The sequence below is a fragment of the Apus apus genome, chromosome 10 (assembly GCF_020740795.1).
Source record: "Apus apus isolate bApuApu2 chromosome 10, bApuApu2.pri.cur, whole genome shotgun sequence".
NCBI classification, from domain to species: Eukaryota; Metazoa; Chordata; class Aves; order Apodiformes; family Apodidae; genus Apus; species Apus apus.
Genome location: NC_067291.1, coordinates 19290460 through 19302655, shown reverse-complemented (window position 1 = coordinate 19302655; position 12196 = coordinate 19290460). Strand labels below are relative to the sequence as shown.

The 12196-nt window shown below is 42.3% G+C and overlaps 1 protein-coding gene across 11 annotated transcripts in view; it reads left to right on the top strand.

The window, feature by feature from the left end:
• Positions 1-12196, top strand: part of MEGF11 (multiple EGF like domains 11) — a 254581-nt gene that overhangs the window by 192973 nt on the left and 49412 nt on the right. For all 11 annotated transcript variants that reach the window (XM_051628083.1, XM_051628087.1, XM_051628080.1 and 8 more), the window contains 3 exons: positions 5624-5744; positions 7241-7404; positions 7790-7892. In XM_051628083.1, coding sequence (XP_051484043.1) covers positions 5624-5744; positions 7241-7404; positions 7790-7892 — 388 coding nt within the window. The remainder of the gene's footprint in view (positions 1-5623; positions 5745-7240; positions 7405-7789; positions 7893-12196) is intronic.

Sequence of the window (12196 nt, the reverse complement as noted above, 5' to 3'; positions counted from 1 at the left end):
CTGAGATGCCACTGAGGGGCAGATTTGGGACAGCTTTGCAGATGGCTGTTGGAAGTGCTTTATGATTCAGTGAAAGACTTTGGCATTCAGGACTGTCAGTGGTTGTGTCTTGGGATGCGTCATGATCTGTACAGTCACTTTTTAAACATAAGAAAGTTCTTCCCCATCCTTTCCATCTTACCCCACCTTCTTCCATAAAAAGGGCAAAGGGCAAAGGAGACTTGAGATATATCAAACCCTAGCATAGCTACATCGTGTGATGTTACAAAGTGGGTAAAGGAACGTTTGTCAGTTCTTAGTGATTACCTGCAAACTGAATGCTTGACTTATTCAGGCCGCGAGATCCTTCCCTGACCTTTTTTCTGCATTTTATCATTAGCACCAATAATAGCATCTGCAGGAAGTAATTAGTAACACCCAGAAGGGAAAGGAATTCTGCCAGGGGACATCATTATGTCTAGAAAACTAAAGATGCTGCATGGTAAGGTCATGAATAAGTTGCTTGAGCCTAAGGTGGAGGAGAAGACCTGTAAAAGTACAAAGTTTCCTACTGCTGCTAATACTCTTATGAGGAGCACATTCATTTCCATTGGAACACCATTAGGGAAATTAGTTAGTTCTGACAGTTCGTGTTGCTGGATACCATATGTTTACCTTGAGGGAATGTTTGTGGAGAACCACTTTCGGTTAATTGTAAATGTCACAAATAAGTAAATATACAGAACTGTGTCTGGGATCTGCATCAGTGCACAGACACTGTGTACCAGCACATATAAATATATACTTCGATGTACTAAATCCATACCAATCAGCTTATCTGGACTCACAGACATCAGCTGTAAACAAACACCTGCATTTTGTCTTTCTAATGTGTTTATCATTACATACATGTGGCCCTGCACTGAGTCCTTCTTTCTGTTTAATGCCTGTGCTGGGAACAGTGAGAACTGAGCATCCCTGTTGCTGGTGGCAGGTGCTGCACCTCTAATTCATTTGGCACAAAAACAGGCCAGGAGGGGGAGAGGGAGGGAATCAGATTAGTTGGAGTCACATTGCAGATTACGAAGGGCTCAAACACATTGCCTTTCACTGTTGTCAGTCCCCCCTCATAGTCTGCACTGGAGCAGAGGATTTTCAGCACCTTGACAGATTAAACCTTAAGAACACTCGAGCGAACTTGTCACATAGGTCTTTATCATGCAAACTTGAGGCCAAGTTCAATAGCAGCCTTCTTAGATTTCTGCACTGCAGGGGCCTTGGAAAATTGATTTTCTCTTTTACCACTGACTTCAGTGGAACCAGGTTTTAGCCCTTAAAGGGGCTAAATTCCGGTAGGATGGTAGCTGTTTCTAAAATTCTAAATTTCATGTCCTTACATAGTCAAACTTTGAGACAGACCAGGTATGGGTGCAGGATTTGCCAGGTGTTGTTGACCATTGTTGGTTTATTAACTTCCCTGATGGTCTGGGATACCATATTTTTCCTTTGAAAGTGCATTTCAGGCATTTAAAGGCTCAATTGAGAATGTACAAGAATAAATACAACTTTTTGTTCTGACCTTCAGAAAATAATTCTTAGGGGAGTTGGTCATTGTTTACAGCAGGAGTGTATTTTTAACAGAAACAAGAAATCTAATCCATTAAAGCAACACTAATCCAAGGAAAAACACTTTCTAAAGTGTCCAGAGCTTGTTAAAACAGCTAACACCTAAGGCAGCAGTGTGTCTTTAAGCTCCACTAATATTGTACAATAATCATTTTTGTAGAAGAAAATCTTTCCATCTCTCTGAACAGAAACAAGACATATTATTGACTGCCATCTGGAAAGATGTATGCTCTGGCCCTTGTGAGTCTATTAATATTTGATGCTGATGGATGGGAGCTGCAGCCTGAGTTATTAATGGAGTTTGGTTCCTTGGACCTAGCCCTCAATAAATGGGGGAGGATCAACAATAACAAGAATTATATGCCCAAACCTTTCATGGTGCTAGAAAGGTCTGTAATTTAGTTTCAGCAATAGTTAATATTTCTCAAGTACTTAAAGGTGTGGGAGGTCATCTAGTTGGTGGTAGTTACATTACTGCCATCAATCATTTTGATTTAAAGCTGACTTTTTAGGGATCCCAGATCCCCCACCTGTATCATTGCTGTGTTGGGATACTCCCTTCAGATTTGGATTTCCCATTAAAAAAAAAAAAAAAAGGCTGACTCCTGCTAGCTTCTGAGTTGCTGTGGGGGGATGTGGGAAACCCTGTCCTCAGTTGCACTGAGGTGCCACCTAACAGACAGGGCCTGGGAAGGTGTAAGGCAAAGAAGAGGGCAGGAACATGCTGCTTCACACACGGAGTGGAGCATCAGATGGATTTTTGGAGTATATTTTGATAAAATGGCCTTCTAAGTGAAAATTTTGAAGAAAATGAAGCAGTTTTGGAAGTCTGTGATGTCCATATGGATCATTCTGACTTGGAAAATAGAGATGTAAAATACCAACTTATTTATAGCTAGGTTTCTTAATATAGCTTTAACATTTTCAGGGGTATGTGTTTGATTGAGGTAGCTACTCTTTCCCATCATGTATACCACATCCAGACATTTCACTACTCTCATTAACCTCCTGATCTTAATAGAAAAAAGAATAATCAACATAAGGAGCACAGCTGTTGATTAATTTTACTAAATATGATAGAAATATAAAGTACCATATTGCAAGAAGGAAGATTCAATACACAACATTTGAGATCAGTTTAATGGAGTACATAACTCATTAACAACTGGATAGACATGGACTGCAGCATTATTCAGTTGGGCAGGTGGTGAGAGGGACATGGAATTTACATATCTTTAACAGTACCTGAATGCATTTAATTTAATAGGTTATTCTCCCAAATCAAGTTCAAAATGTTAATAACAGGGTGTGCATTTATAATTAATAAAATCTTAGAGCCAGTGCTATAGTTCAAGTGCATTTTCCTCTTATGTAATTAAGAAGTTTAGTGTATTTGGCAGTTGTCACTCAGAGAGCTCTGAAGGTCTTGCTTGTCAAATCTGGGGATAGAAATCTCATTAAGGCATTTACTTTTTCAGTTAAGGTTTGTTTGCAAAGTAAGTGCATATGAGGTGGACAGCCTGAAAGACCAACCTCTTTTAGTCCGTAAAGTCCATGGTATGCTAAAGGCCAAAACACAAAGTCATGTTGAAAAAAGATGAAACAACCTGATATTTGGCTTATATAGAATCACAGAATCACAGATTGTTAGGGGTTGGAAGGGACCTCTGGGGATCATCATGTCCAATCCCCTGGCAGTGCAGGATCACCTAGAGCAGATCATTCAGCAGTGCATCCAGATGGGTCTGTACAGTCTCCAGAGGAGACTCCACAGCCTCTCTGGGCAATCTGTTCCAGTCCTCTGCAACCCTTACAGTAAAGTTTTTCCTCATGTTCCTCATTCTTTCCTGTGGTCTAGTTTGCATCCATTGCCCCTTGTCCTATCACAGGGCAAAGCTGAAAAGACATAGGCCTTTCCTTCTTGACACCCACCCTGCAGATATTTATAGCAATTACTAAGATCCCCTGTCAGTCAGGTGTACAGCACCTTGTCTTTGGGATACCCAAACTGTCCATTTCTGAATGCCCTCCAGGTAGAGTGGGTGCACGTACTGTGGAGAGCTTAGGATATCACAGGAGCTGATCTTTCATCACAGGGAGTCAGCTGAGGAACTGGAAGTCCACCTTCTGCTTCCACCCGTGGCCCAGATGCTGATTTAGTTAATCCGGTTCCCGAGGGGATGTTTTAGCTCCGTGTCACTCTGTTCTGCTTCCCTTTTCAAAGGAATTCTCTTTTACTTCTAGATCACAGGTTCAAATCCACATAAGGTCAGTTGGCCTTGAAATTATTAGCAGTACCAGCAGTTCTTTGTTGTACATGAAATGAGTTGGGAGTTTCATTCACACAAGATACAGCTTTCTAAGTGGCACTAATTGGCTGTCTAATTGTCACACACAGGAGGAAGGCAGAGGACTGATTAGGCGTGGAGACTGAATGTCCCTCTGCCATCCCACCGGCTCGGGGTTCCTGGAGCTCATTCCATAGGCATGCTGGCAGGGTAATGAGGGGCAGCGTGCTTTGGATTATCTGCTTGTCAAGACAGCACCTTTTACTGCCAGGCCTTTTCAGGGGAACTTGTTTTACTCCACCAAGGTCAAAGACAGCATCTTCTACAAACACTGCTTTTACTCAAAAATCAGAGACTTGTAGGATTTACTTTTGAAATGCCACATATTTTAACCGTTTCTTTTACTTCCCCCTAAACCAAAGGTTTTAGTATAAAATAGGATGAGTCATACTGGTGCGAGGCAGAATTGCTACAGAAACCATATGGGGGTTTATGGTGCTCCAAAATCTGTTCATATTTCCTTGTACTGTCTCAGTGCCTGATGCTGTGATATACAGGCTCCTGGAGGTGCTTGCCTTGGCATAGGTTAGCTGACATTTTGTGCATTTATCTCCTGATAAATGGATCCTCCTGTCAAACAGTGAAGCCTCTCACCTGCAAAAATAAATTTTGACCAACATCTTTTCCCCTGAGCTATGGTATATGTCACGCTGTGCAATGTAGTTACTATTTAACTTTGGAGTAGGATGGCTTTCTCTGACACAGAACTAAATTATTGAAGTTGGACTCACCAAAGAAGTAAATCTAGGAGCTAATCTGTGATGTGAAAGTCAAGACTACAAACAGAAGAAAAATGAGCAAAACTACCTTGTATATGCTAATGTGTTTCGACCCCACTGTGGGATTCAGTAACAAAGTTTAAAGAAATGGTGCTCACATTTTAACTCCCTTTTATATCAGGTGAGCACCATTATTAAGAACTGTGTCTTTCCTTTCAGCCACACATGCTGATCAGCACATAGAGTGTATCAGAATTTACTGCTGAAATATTCTATATTTCTGTAACATTTAAGTGTTTCCTTTCCCTCACTTTCCCCACACTTAAAGCAGTAACAGGACAGAGACTATCTGTGTGTGTGCTCTGCTCTGTGTGCCTCCTCACTCTGGCACATGCTTCACTCCCTGCTCAGCATCACTACCTGTTCAGTGTTCTTCCTAAAGTCACAATCTCATGCAAATTAATTGAAAACAAATGCAGGTACCAGCTACACATCTGAAAGGTCTAATGCACCTGCTATGTAGTTTTCCTCTCTGCTAGTCTGTGGAAGATGAGCATGTACAAGATCCTTTAGCTTTTTAACAACCCTGCTGTTAGAATATATTTTCCAAGAAACACAGAGCAATCTTTGCACGGCTTCAGACTGTGTATTTTGTGATTAGTATTTGGTAAGTGATGTTTTGCTTAATGATCTAACATCTGTTCTAGGAGGTTTGTTTTTCTAACTTCCCCACCTCCTGCTGAACGAATGCCAGAAACTTGTCCCTTTCCTCCAAGTCAATCAAAGCACTAATTGCATCATAATCAGGGGAAGCAGTGGTGACTGCTCAACTGCTGAAGACTCAGCAATCAACTCATAACACTCTGTTCACTGTTTTGAAAGAGAAAGCCTCCCTGTGCAGAGATGGGAATTTCCTGCAATTCCTTTAGCTGACTCTTTTTTTGCTTTTAGGGAGATGACTGCACCATTACCTGCATGCCAGGAACCTACGGAACCAATTGCTCATCAGTTTGTAATTGCAAAAATGATGGTGCCTGTTCCCCTGTGGATGGTCTGTGCTATTGCAAAGAAGGTAAACAAAATTCAGATTTAACAATTGTCTACAATTTTGCATCAGTGCTTCTCCCCTTTTAAAGTGGCACAGCTGTGCAGTCAGTAACTCCACTATTTTCTTGTGCCTGTTGGTGATTCAACAGTCTGCCCAAGCATCAAAACTCAACAGGGGCCTGACTGTCTGTTTTTTCTCTGCCCTGAACAGGGGCCAGACTCAACTGCTCTGCTGCAGGAACAGCTCACAGACCCAAGCGTGCTGGTGGAGCCGCAGCTCCTCTCCAGAGGAAATGCAAAGCAATCCCCAGCCTGTTGGGGTTTTTTCTCTACCACTTTGCTGCCCCATTTCTCCAGGACTCAAACCCCCTGTTCTCTCCTCCATGCCCAGAGTGACAGCACTGGGCAGGGGAGCAGGGGCAGCCTCCTGCTTGTCCTCTTTAGCCCTTTGCACTCAACTGTGCCTGTCAATGGTTCTCTTCAGCAGACTTGACCCTGACCAGCACACTGCCTGCCTGGCTCCACCTTGGACTGGTCTCACTCCCATAGGCTTTCCTGGTGGCTCCTAGCCCATCCCAGCTGCCAACCCAGCACTTGGGGATTGTGGAGTGGGCCCTGTCTGCCCTTGTCTTCCTCATCCCCCTCATCTCCCTGTCCTTGCTGTTCCCTGACACTGTGACACCCCAGCCATGTGCAGATATCCTCTGTCCTTTTTCTGGGGAAAAAAGAAGTCTTGCCTGCTCCAGAGGCTGTCTGCAGGAGTAACATCTTTTCTTCCCACACATGTCTGTAATTCCCTTATGTGCCTGGTAGAGAGCACAATCCATGTAGCCACTAATCACCTGAGAAAAGTTGTTCAGCTCCACAGCACAGTACTTCTTATGTTCCTTCTGTAGCAGCACCTTTCCCCAGAATACCAACATGAGCTACAACTGTATGTCATGTAAGCCCTAAAAGAGAAGTGAGGCAAATAACAATAAAACCTGGCATTTCAAACGTGAATTAATGGATCACTGCAGAACTCCATTTAATGAGGGTGTATAAACCATGAGTTACTGCTCAACTCTATCACATACAGCTGCAGTGTAATGAAAGCCATTGTGTGGTTGGTAGTTAAGATTTGAGCCTTAATGGTTAGAAATGATGGCCTTGGTCTTTTTTTAGGTATAATAGGTTCTTTATGTTAAAGAGCATTCTCAAAAAATACGAGGGAGAGAAGAAACAGGCAGCATCAAATAGCAAGTTTCTGGCACTCCTGCTGATCAGCAGGTCTCCAGCCTGCCTGGCATTACTGCACTTTCTTGCTGCCTGAGCAGTTCCCAGAGGGGACACAGACACCTTGATCTGGTGAACAGCCAACACGGTGATACCTGTACCACCCTTCTGTATGTATAGATGCTGGCTGGTGAGGTTGGGAGGTCCTAGAAACTGGTCCTAGAACCAAAGCTGCTGTTTGCAAGCTGCCTTTCTCGCTGTCCCTACCTGGCTTATTTCTGCTGTTCCTTTCATATGTTTCTTTAGGGTGGCAAGGAGTGGACTGTTCTATTCCATGTTCAAGTGGAAGCTGGGGTCTTAACTGTAACCAGACATGTTACTGCACAAATGGAGCAGCTTGCAGGCCAGCTGATGGCTTCTGTCTCTGCTCACCTGGATGGCAAGGGGACTACTGTGACCAGCCGTGTCCTGTAAGTACAGCTGGGATAGTCTTAAATAGTCTTAAAACCCCAGTGCACACAGCTCTTAGGTCGGTATCTCCTTCTGTCTATGGATATCTGAAGGAAATCACATGTAAGTAACAAATAGGGATTCTAGAAGTCAAGTAGATGTATTATGCTTGCATTTTATTTCTTCAGAGCTATTGCTGTGTTAACTGCATTTTCTTGAACAACATTTTTTAAAGTGATTCGTCATTTGGTTCTGTATAGAAATGGTAGGCACTGAGTTGTTTCCTCTCTGTTTGTTAATTTAAAAAATGCGACTCAGCAATAAGAGGGACATGATAGATGATTTTGCATGTTTTAGAACAAAAACTGATTACTAAGAGACTTTTTTAATTTATATTTTTTGAAGGATGGAACATATGGTCTTAATTGCAGTGAACGTTGTGACTGTAGCCACGCAGATGGGTGTGATCCTGTCACTGGTTACTGCTGCTGTCTTGCAGGCTGGACAGGTAAAATTACCAATTACCTTTGTAAATCTTGGGGGTTTGGTTGTTTTGGGGGTTTTTTTCAGATCTTAGGTGGGTCATTTTGCTTTACTATTGCATCAGTTATAGCACTGGAGCTGTGACTGCAAACTTTTAAATAATTGATTGAGCCAAGACTAGCTGAATTTACCCATATTTAAATCAGTCATGATGGTGACAATAATTAGCATTCATTAAATTTGTATTCAGATTAGTTGAAGATGGCTCTGAACCTGGAGCCAGATGTTAGCGTTCTGTGAGAAGAATCCTCAGGAGGGATGCAGATGATCTGGAAATCCTGCAGAGTTTTTCTCCTTGAATGCCCCTTTCCACAGGGGTGCAGTTATGGTGCAGTGAATCTTGGGACCATCACACCTGGGGATGCAGATAGATGTTTTCTGATGGCTAAGGGTCATTACATCTATCATATAAACTCCAGTTTTGTCACAAAACATGGTCTTTATTCTTTTCCCATTTTCCTAGGCTTCATGTCACATAGAAGGGTAGTTATGGAGAGCAGATTAATGCTGGCTTGACAGACAGTTCTAGAGATGACTCAGAGACAGAGAGGAATATTCAGGGAAGTCTGTGAGTCCAGGCTGGAGATCTCAGTACAATCAGACCTGCACTTAATTCCACACTGATATGTCTCTTTACCAGCTTTTGACAGCTAGCACAACAGCAGCAGGGGGCAAGTTAGCGACCCAACCAGTATTTCAGAACTTAGCTGCCTAAAATACTGTTTAATCTCCCTCAGCTCTCTGTAGAGGCCCTGGAGGGAAATAAACTTGTATTCTTTCCCAAAACAACAGGACCACCAGAGGCACTGACAGTCAAAAAGCCTTTGTATTAGCACCAATTAATTGGAAAACTGTGATTGTTTTTCAAACGTGCAAGTTGAAGGATTGTGTGGAGCAAGGCATGCTGATCAGGCCGCCAACATTTGGGATATTGTCACGTTAGCCATTCATTTATGCTTTAAAACTGTTCATGCCTTCTGTTTCTGATGGAGAGAACATCACAGCAGCTCAGCAACTAGAAGCATGAAGCAAAAGCCATTAAATTATACCTAGAACCTACAACAGAAAAAATCTTTTAAGAATCAATTAAAACACAAAAGTAGAGAGTTCTTACCCACTGCTTACAATAAAGCTACTTTTCAAAGTTACTGGGCACACATCGCTGAAAAAGGCATTTTTTTCCAAAAGAAAATCCATTTTGTAAGCTCACTAATATCCTGTCTGCCAGCTTGCATTCCTCACTCACCTCACTTGCATTCATCTTTCTTTGAGCCTCTTTGCCATCAATATATCCATCTATCTGGCTTTAAAACTCTGCTCTTCATTATTGTTGATCATCACAGAAACTGTGGGTAGGCTTTCCTGCGGTCATCGTGAGTTTCTTCAAGGGAGAAAATGGTTTTTAAAAGTACAGTAAATTAAAGAGTTATATCTGTACACACTCTAAAAGTTTATTACACATCTTTCTGGATGAAGCATTCCAGAAGAAATAAATAGTCTGCACTTACTCCCATGCACATCTGTAAATGCACATCAAATGCAGATACAAATACCTCCAAGTATAGTAATAATTTCTGTGATATCCTTCTTGTTTAAATTTCCTTGGTGGGCAAAAGAAATTTAGGTTAACTTGTAGGGGACTTAACTGCAAACTAAGCACCTTCTCCTTCACTGTGCCCCTGCAGCTCTGGAACTCCCCTCTTCAGGATCACATTTTAGGGAGGAAAATATTACATTAGTATTTGAGAACAGGTTGAAGTTGACATGTTGACAGGGCCATGTAAGGTGTGAAGTGGAAATGCTGATAGACAGAGCCAACATGTGTTTTGACATTTCTGTTGCCAGTGGTTTTTCCACTTGGCTTAGCACCAGACACAAGGGTAAATTCTGCTCACACTAGTTTGAAAGTATGTAATTCAAGAAAGTCTCCAGCGAGGTAATTATATTTTCACATTAAGGAGTATGGCATTGGTGAAAGATGAATATTACCCATAGTTGTTGTGAGCTGGGCCATGATGTGTATTGCAGTGCATTTTGTAAATACGATGTGATAAATAATTCAGACTTAAATACTTGCTTTCTGAGTTTGGTACTAATTAGGCAGGGCCTGGAAAAGATCAGAAAAGTTCAGGATCATGGCACATCTGAAGGTTTTCCTGCCCACTCACACCAGACAGAAAATTCATGTGGCTTTCTGATCCTAATAGCCACAAAACTTCATCTGAAACAGCATATTCCATGTGTTCATTCCACACGTGGGACTCCCTCTTGATGTCAGTGTTCTGTGTAAAGATCAAGGGAAAGAATGAACCATTTTCTTTAAAGTGGTTTGCAAGATGTTGCTGATATAAACCTTCAGAGACTGATAGATGGTGGCAGCATGGAGAAAGACTGGGAAAATAAGAAAAAAGGCATGTAAAGAGTAGCATACAATGTAAGTTAGTAGCAGTCTGGCATCTTTTATTATAAGTGTCACCCATCAAGGCTATTACTCAGGACAATGCCCTTCCATGTGCACCAGCTGGGAGAAGGTAATTTTCAGCTGACAGAGGGGAAGATGATGAAGAGATTCCCTTGTATCAGCCAGAGATCACAAAGCTGAGCAAACTAACTACATGTATAAATAAGCACAGTGGCAACAAGCTGCTTAAGAGACCTGTATGTACAGTTTCCCTCAAGTTCAGTGGGTAACTGCTCATGTGCTGCCAAAGGCAGAAGTTAGATCAGATCTAGAGATTATTGTACCCTGTCATTATTGCTGAAAATTACCCAAGCAGCACACAGGCACGTTGTTTCACAACTGCCTTTGTAACCAGCATGGCAAGCATAACACTTGTGCATAAAATAACAAAACCACATTAGCAAAAGGCTCTTATGTGATACAAGCCAACTTGTTCAAATGTGGACCAAAGGGGGATCTGTGACCTGCTGACAAAATGCAGAGCTGAATTTTCCTCCATGTGAGGGGAATGTCAGATGCACTAACAGTAGAGCCTTGTGCTTGAAGGGAGTTCTCCAGCTTGCATCAGCACTGCATACACCTGACCTCACAGGTATAAATGCTACGCTTGAAACCAAAAGAAGACATGTTCATATCCCTTGCTAGGTTGAAAACGAAAAGTGGAGCCCCCAGCAGGATCAAGTCTTCACTGATTGGACAGTTTTCTAAATATTAATAAGGGTGTCTCTTACTCCAGATCTGCCAAACCATTTAGACACATAACACTTCTGTGCTTGCAGCTCTGTGTCTGAGTGTGCACACAGGTAACTTAAAGCTCCCAACATAGTAGTCATTTGTGGGAGAGGTGTTATTTTGTGTATATTCAGGTTAAAATGAACATTCTTGAAAATTGAATGCTTGGTGCTAATTGCATTTGGTTAATTAGGGATCTTGCACACTGAATCCTCAGAGAGAATGGAAGTGCAGAAAAGCTGCAGAAAAGCTGCGTGGTGGAGCATTCCCTGGAAGTCCTTTGCAAGCTAAACAGGTCCTAGAGAAGGCACCAGTCTCATACTGCCCAGTTCAACTTCTGGACACTCAGTGGCAGTGATAAGGTCATAAATTGCAATTAGAGTCCTCTTAATAAACAACTTGAAAGTGGACAGGAAAGGACCGGCTATGCTGGTAGCCTTGCTGGGTGGGTCAGAAGCTGGGGAGAACATGGGAGAGGCAGCATTCCTGTAGGTGTAATGCTGGGTGGCTCTGGAAAGCAGAGCTCCAGTAAACCATTTGGGTTCTCCAAGCTGAACTTGGAGCTTTCTCTCCTCAACGTGGCTGCTGCCAGCATGTTTCACACCAGAAATGCATTCCTCACAGATTCCTGCTAGTTATTACTAAGAAGCCTGTAGTTGATTCACTCAGTACAACCCTCAATAATTAAATTGGTCATAGCTGCTGGTCTGTCCTCTGATTTCTGGAGGTGCTCCCTTTGTGCTTGACCTGAGCTGGCTTAGCTGGAGTCCCCAGGAAGCCTCATCCTGTCTCTAGGAGCTGAGTCTGTCTGTTTTCACACTCCAGCATCCCACTTTCAAACAGATTACAGAAAGGAAAGCCACAAGCCTGATATTCACAGCAAGCTCATTTCCTGCCTGTAACGAGTCAATGTGCTCTAAGTTAATTGTGGCAGTGGGTATTTTGTTAACCTTCCAGGTGTTGCAGTGGGATTAAATAGGAAGCAATCTGCAGGGGTATACAGTCCATTCCTGTAAACCTGAAGGTCAGTTAAAATCCTCTTTATCTGAATTCCTTTAATCTGAAATGCTGCCTTA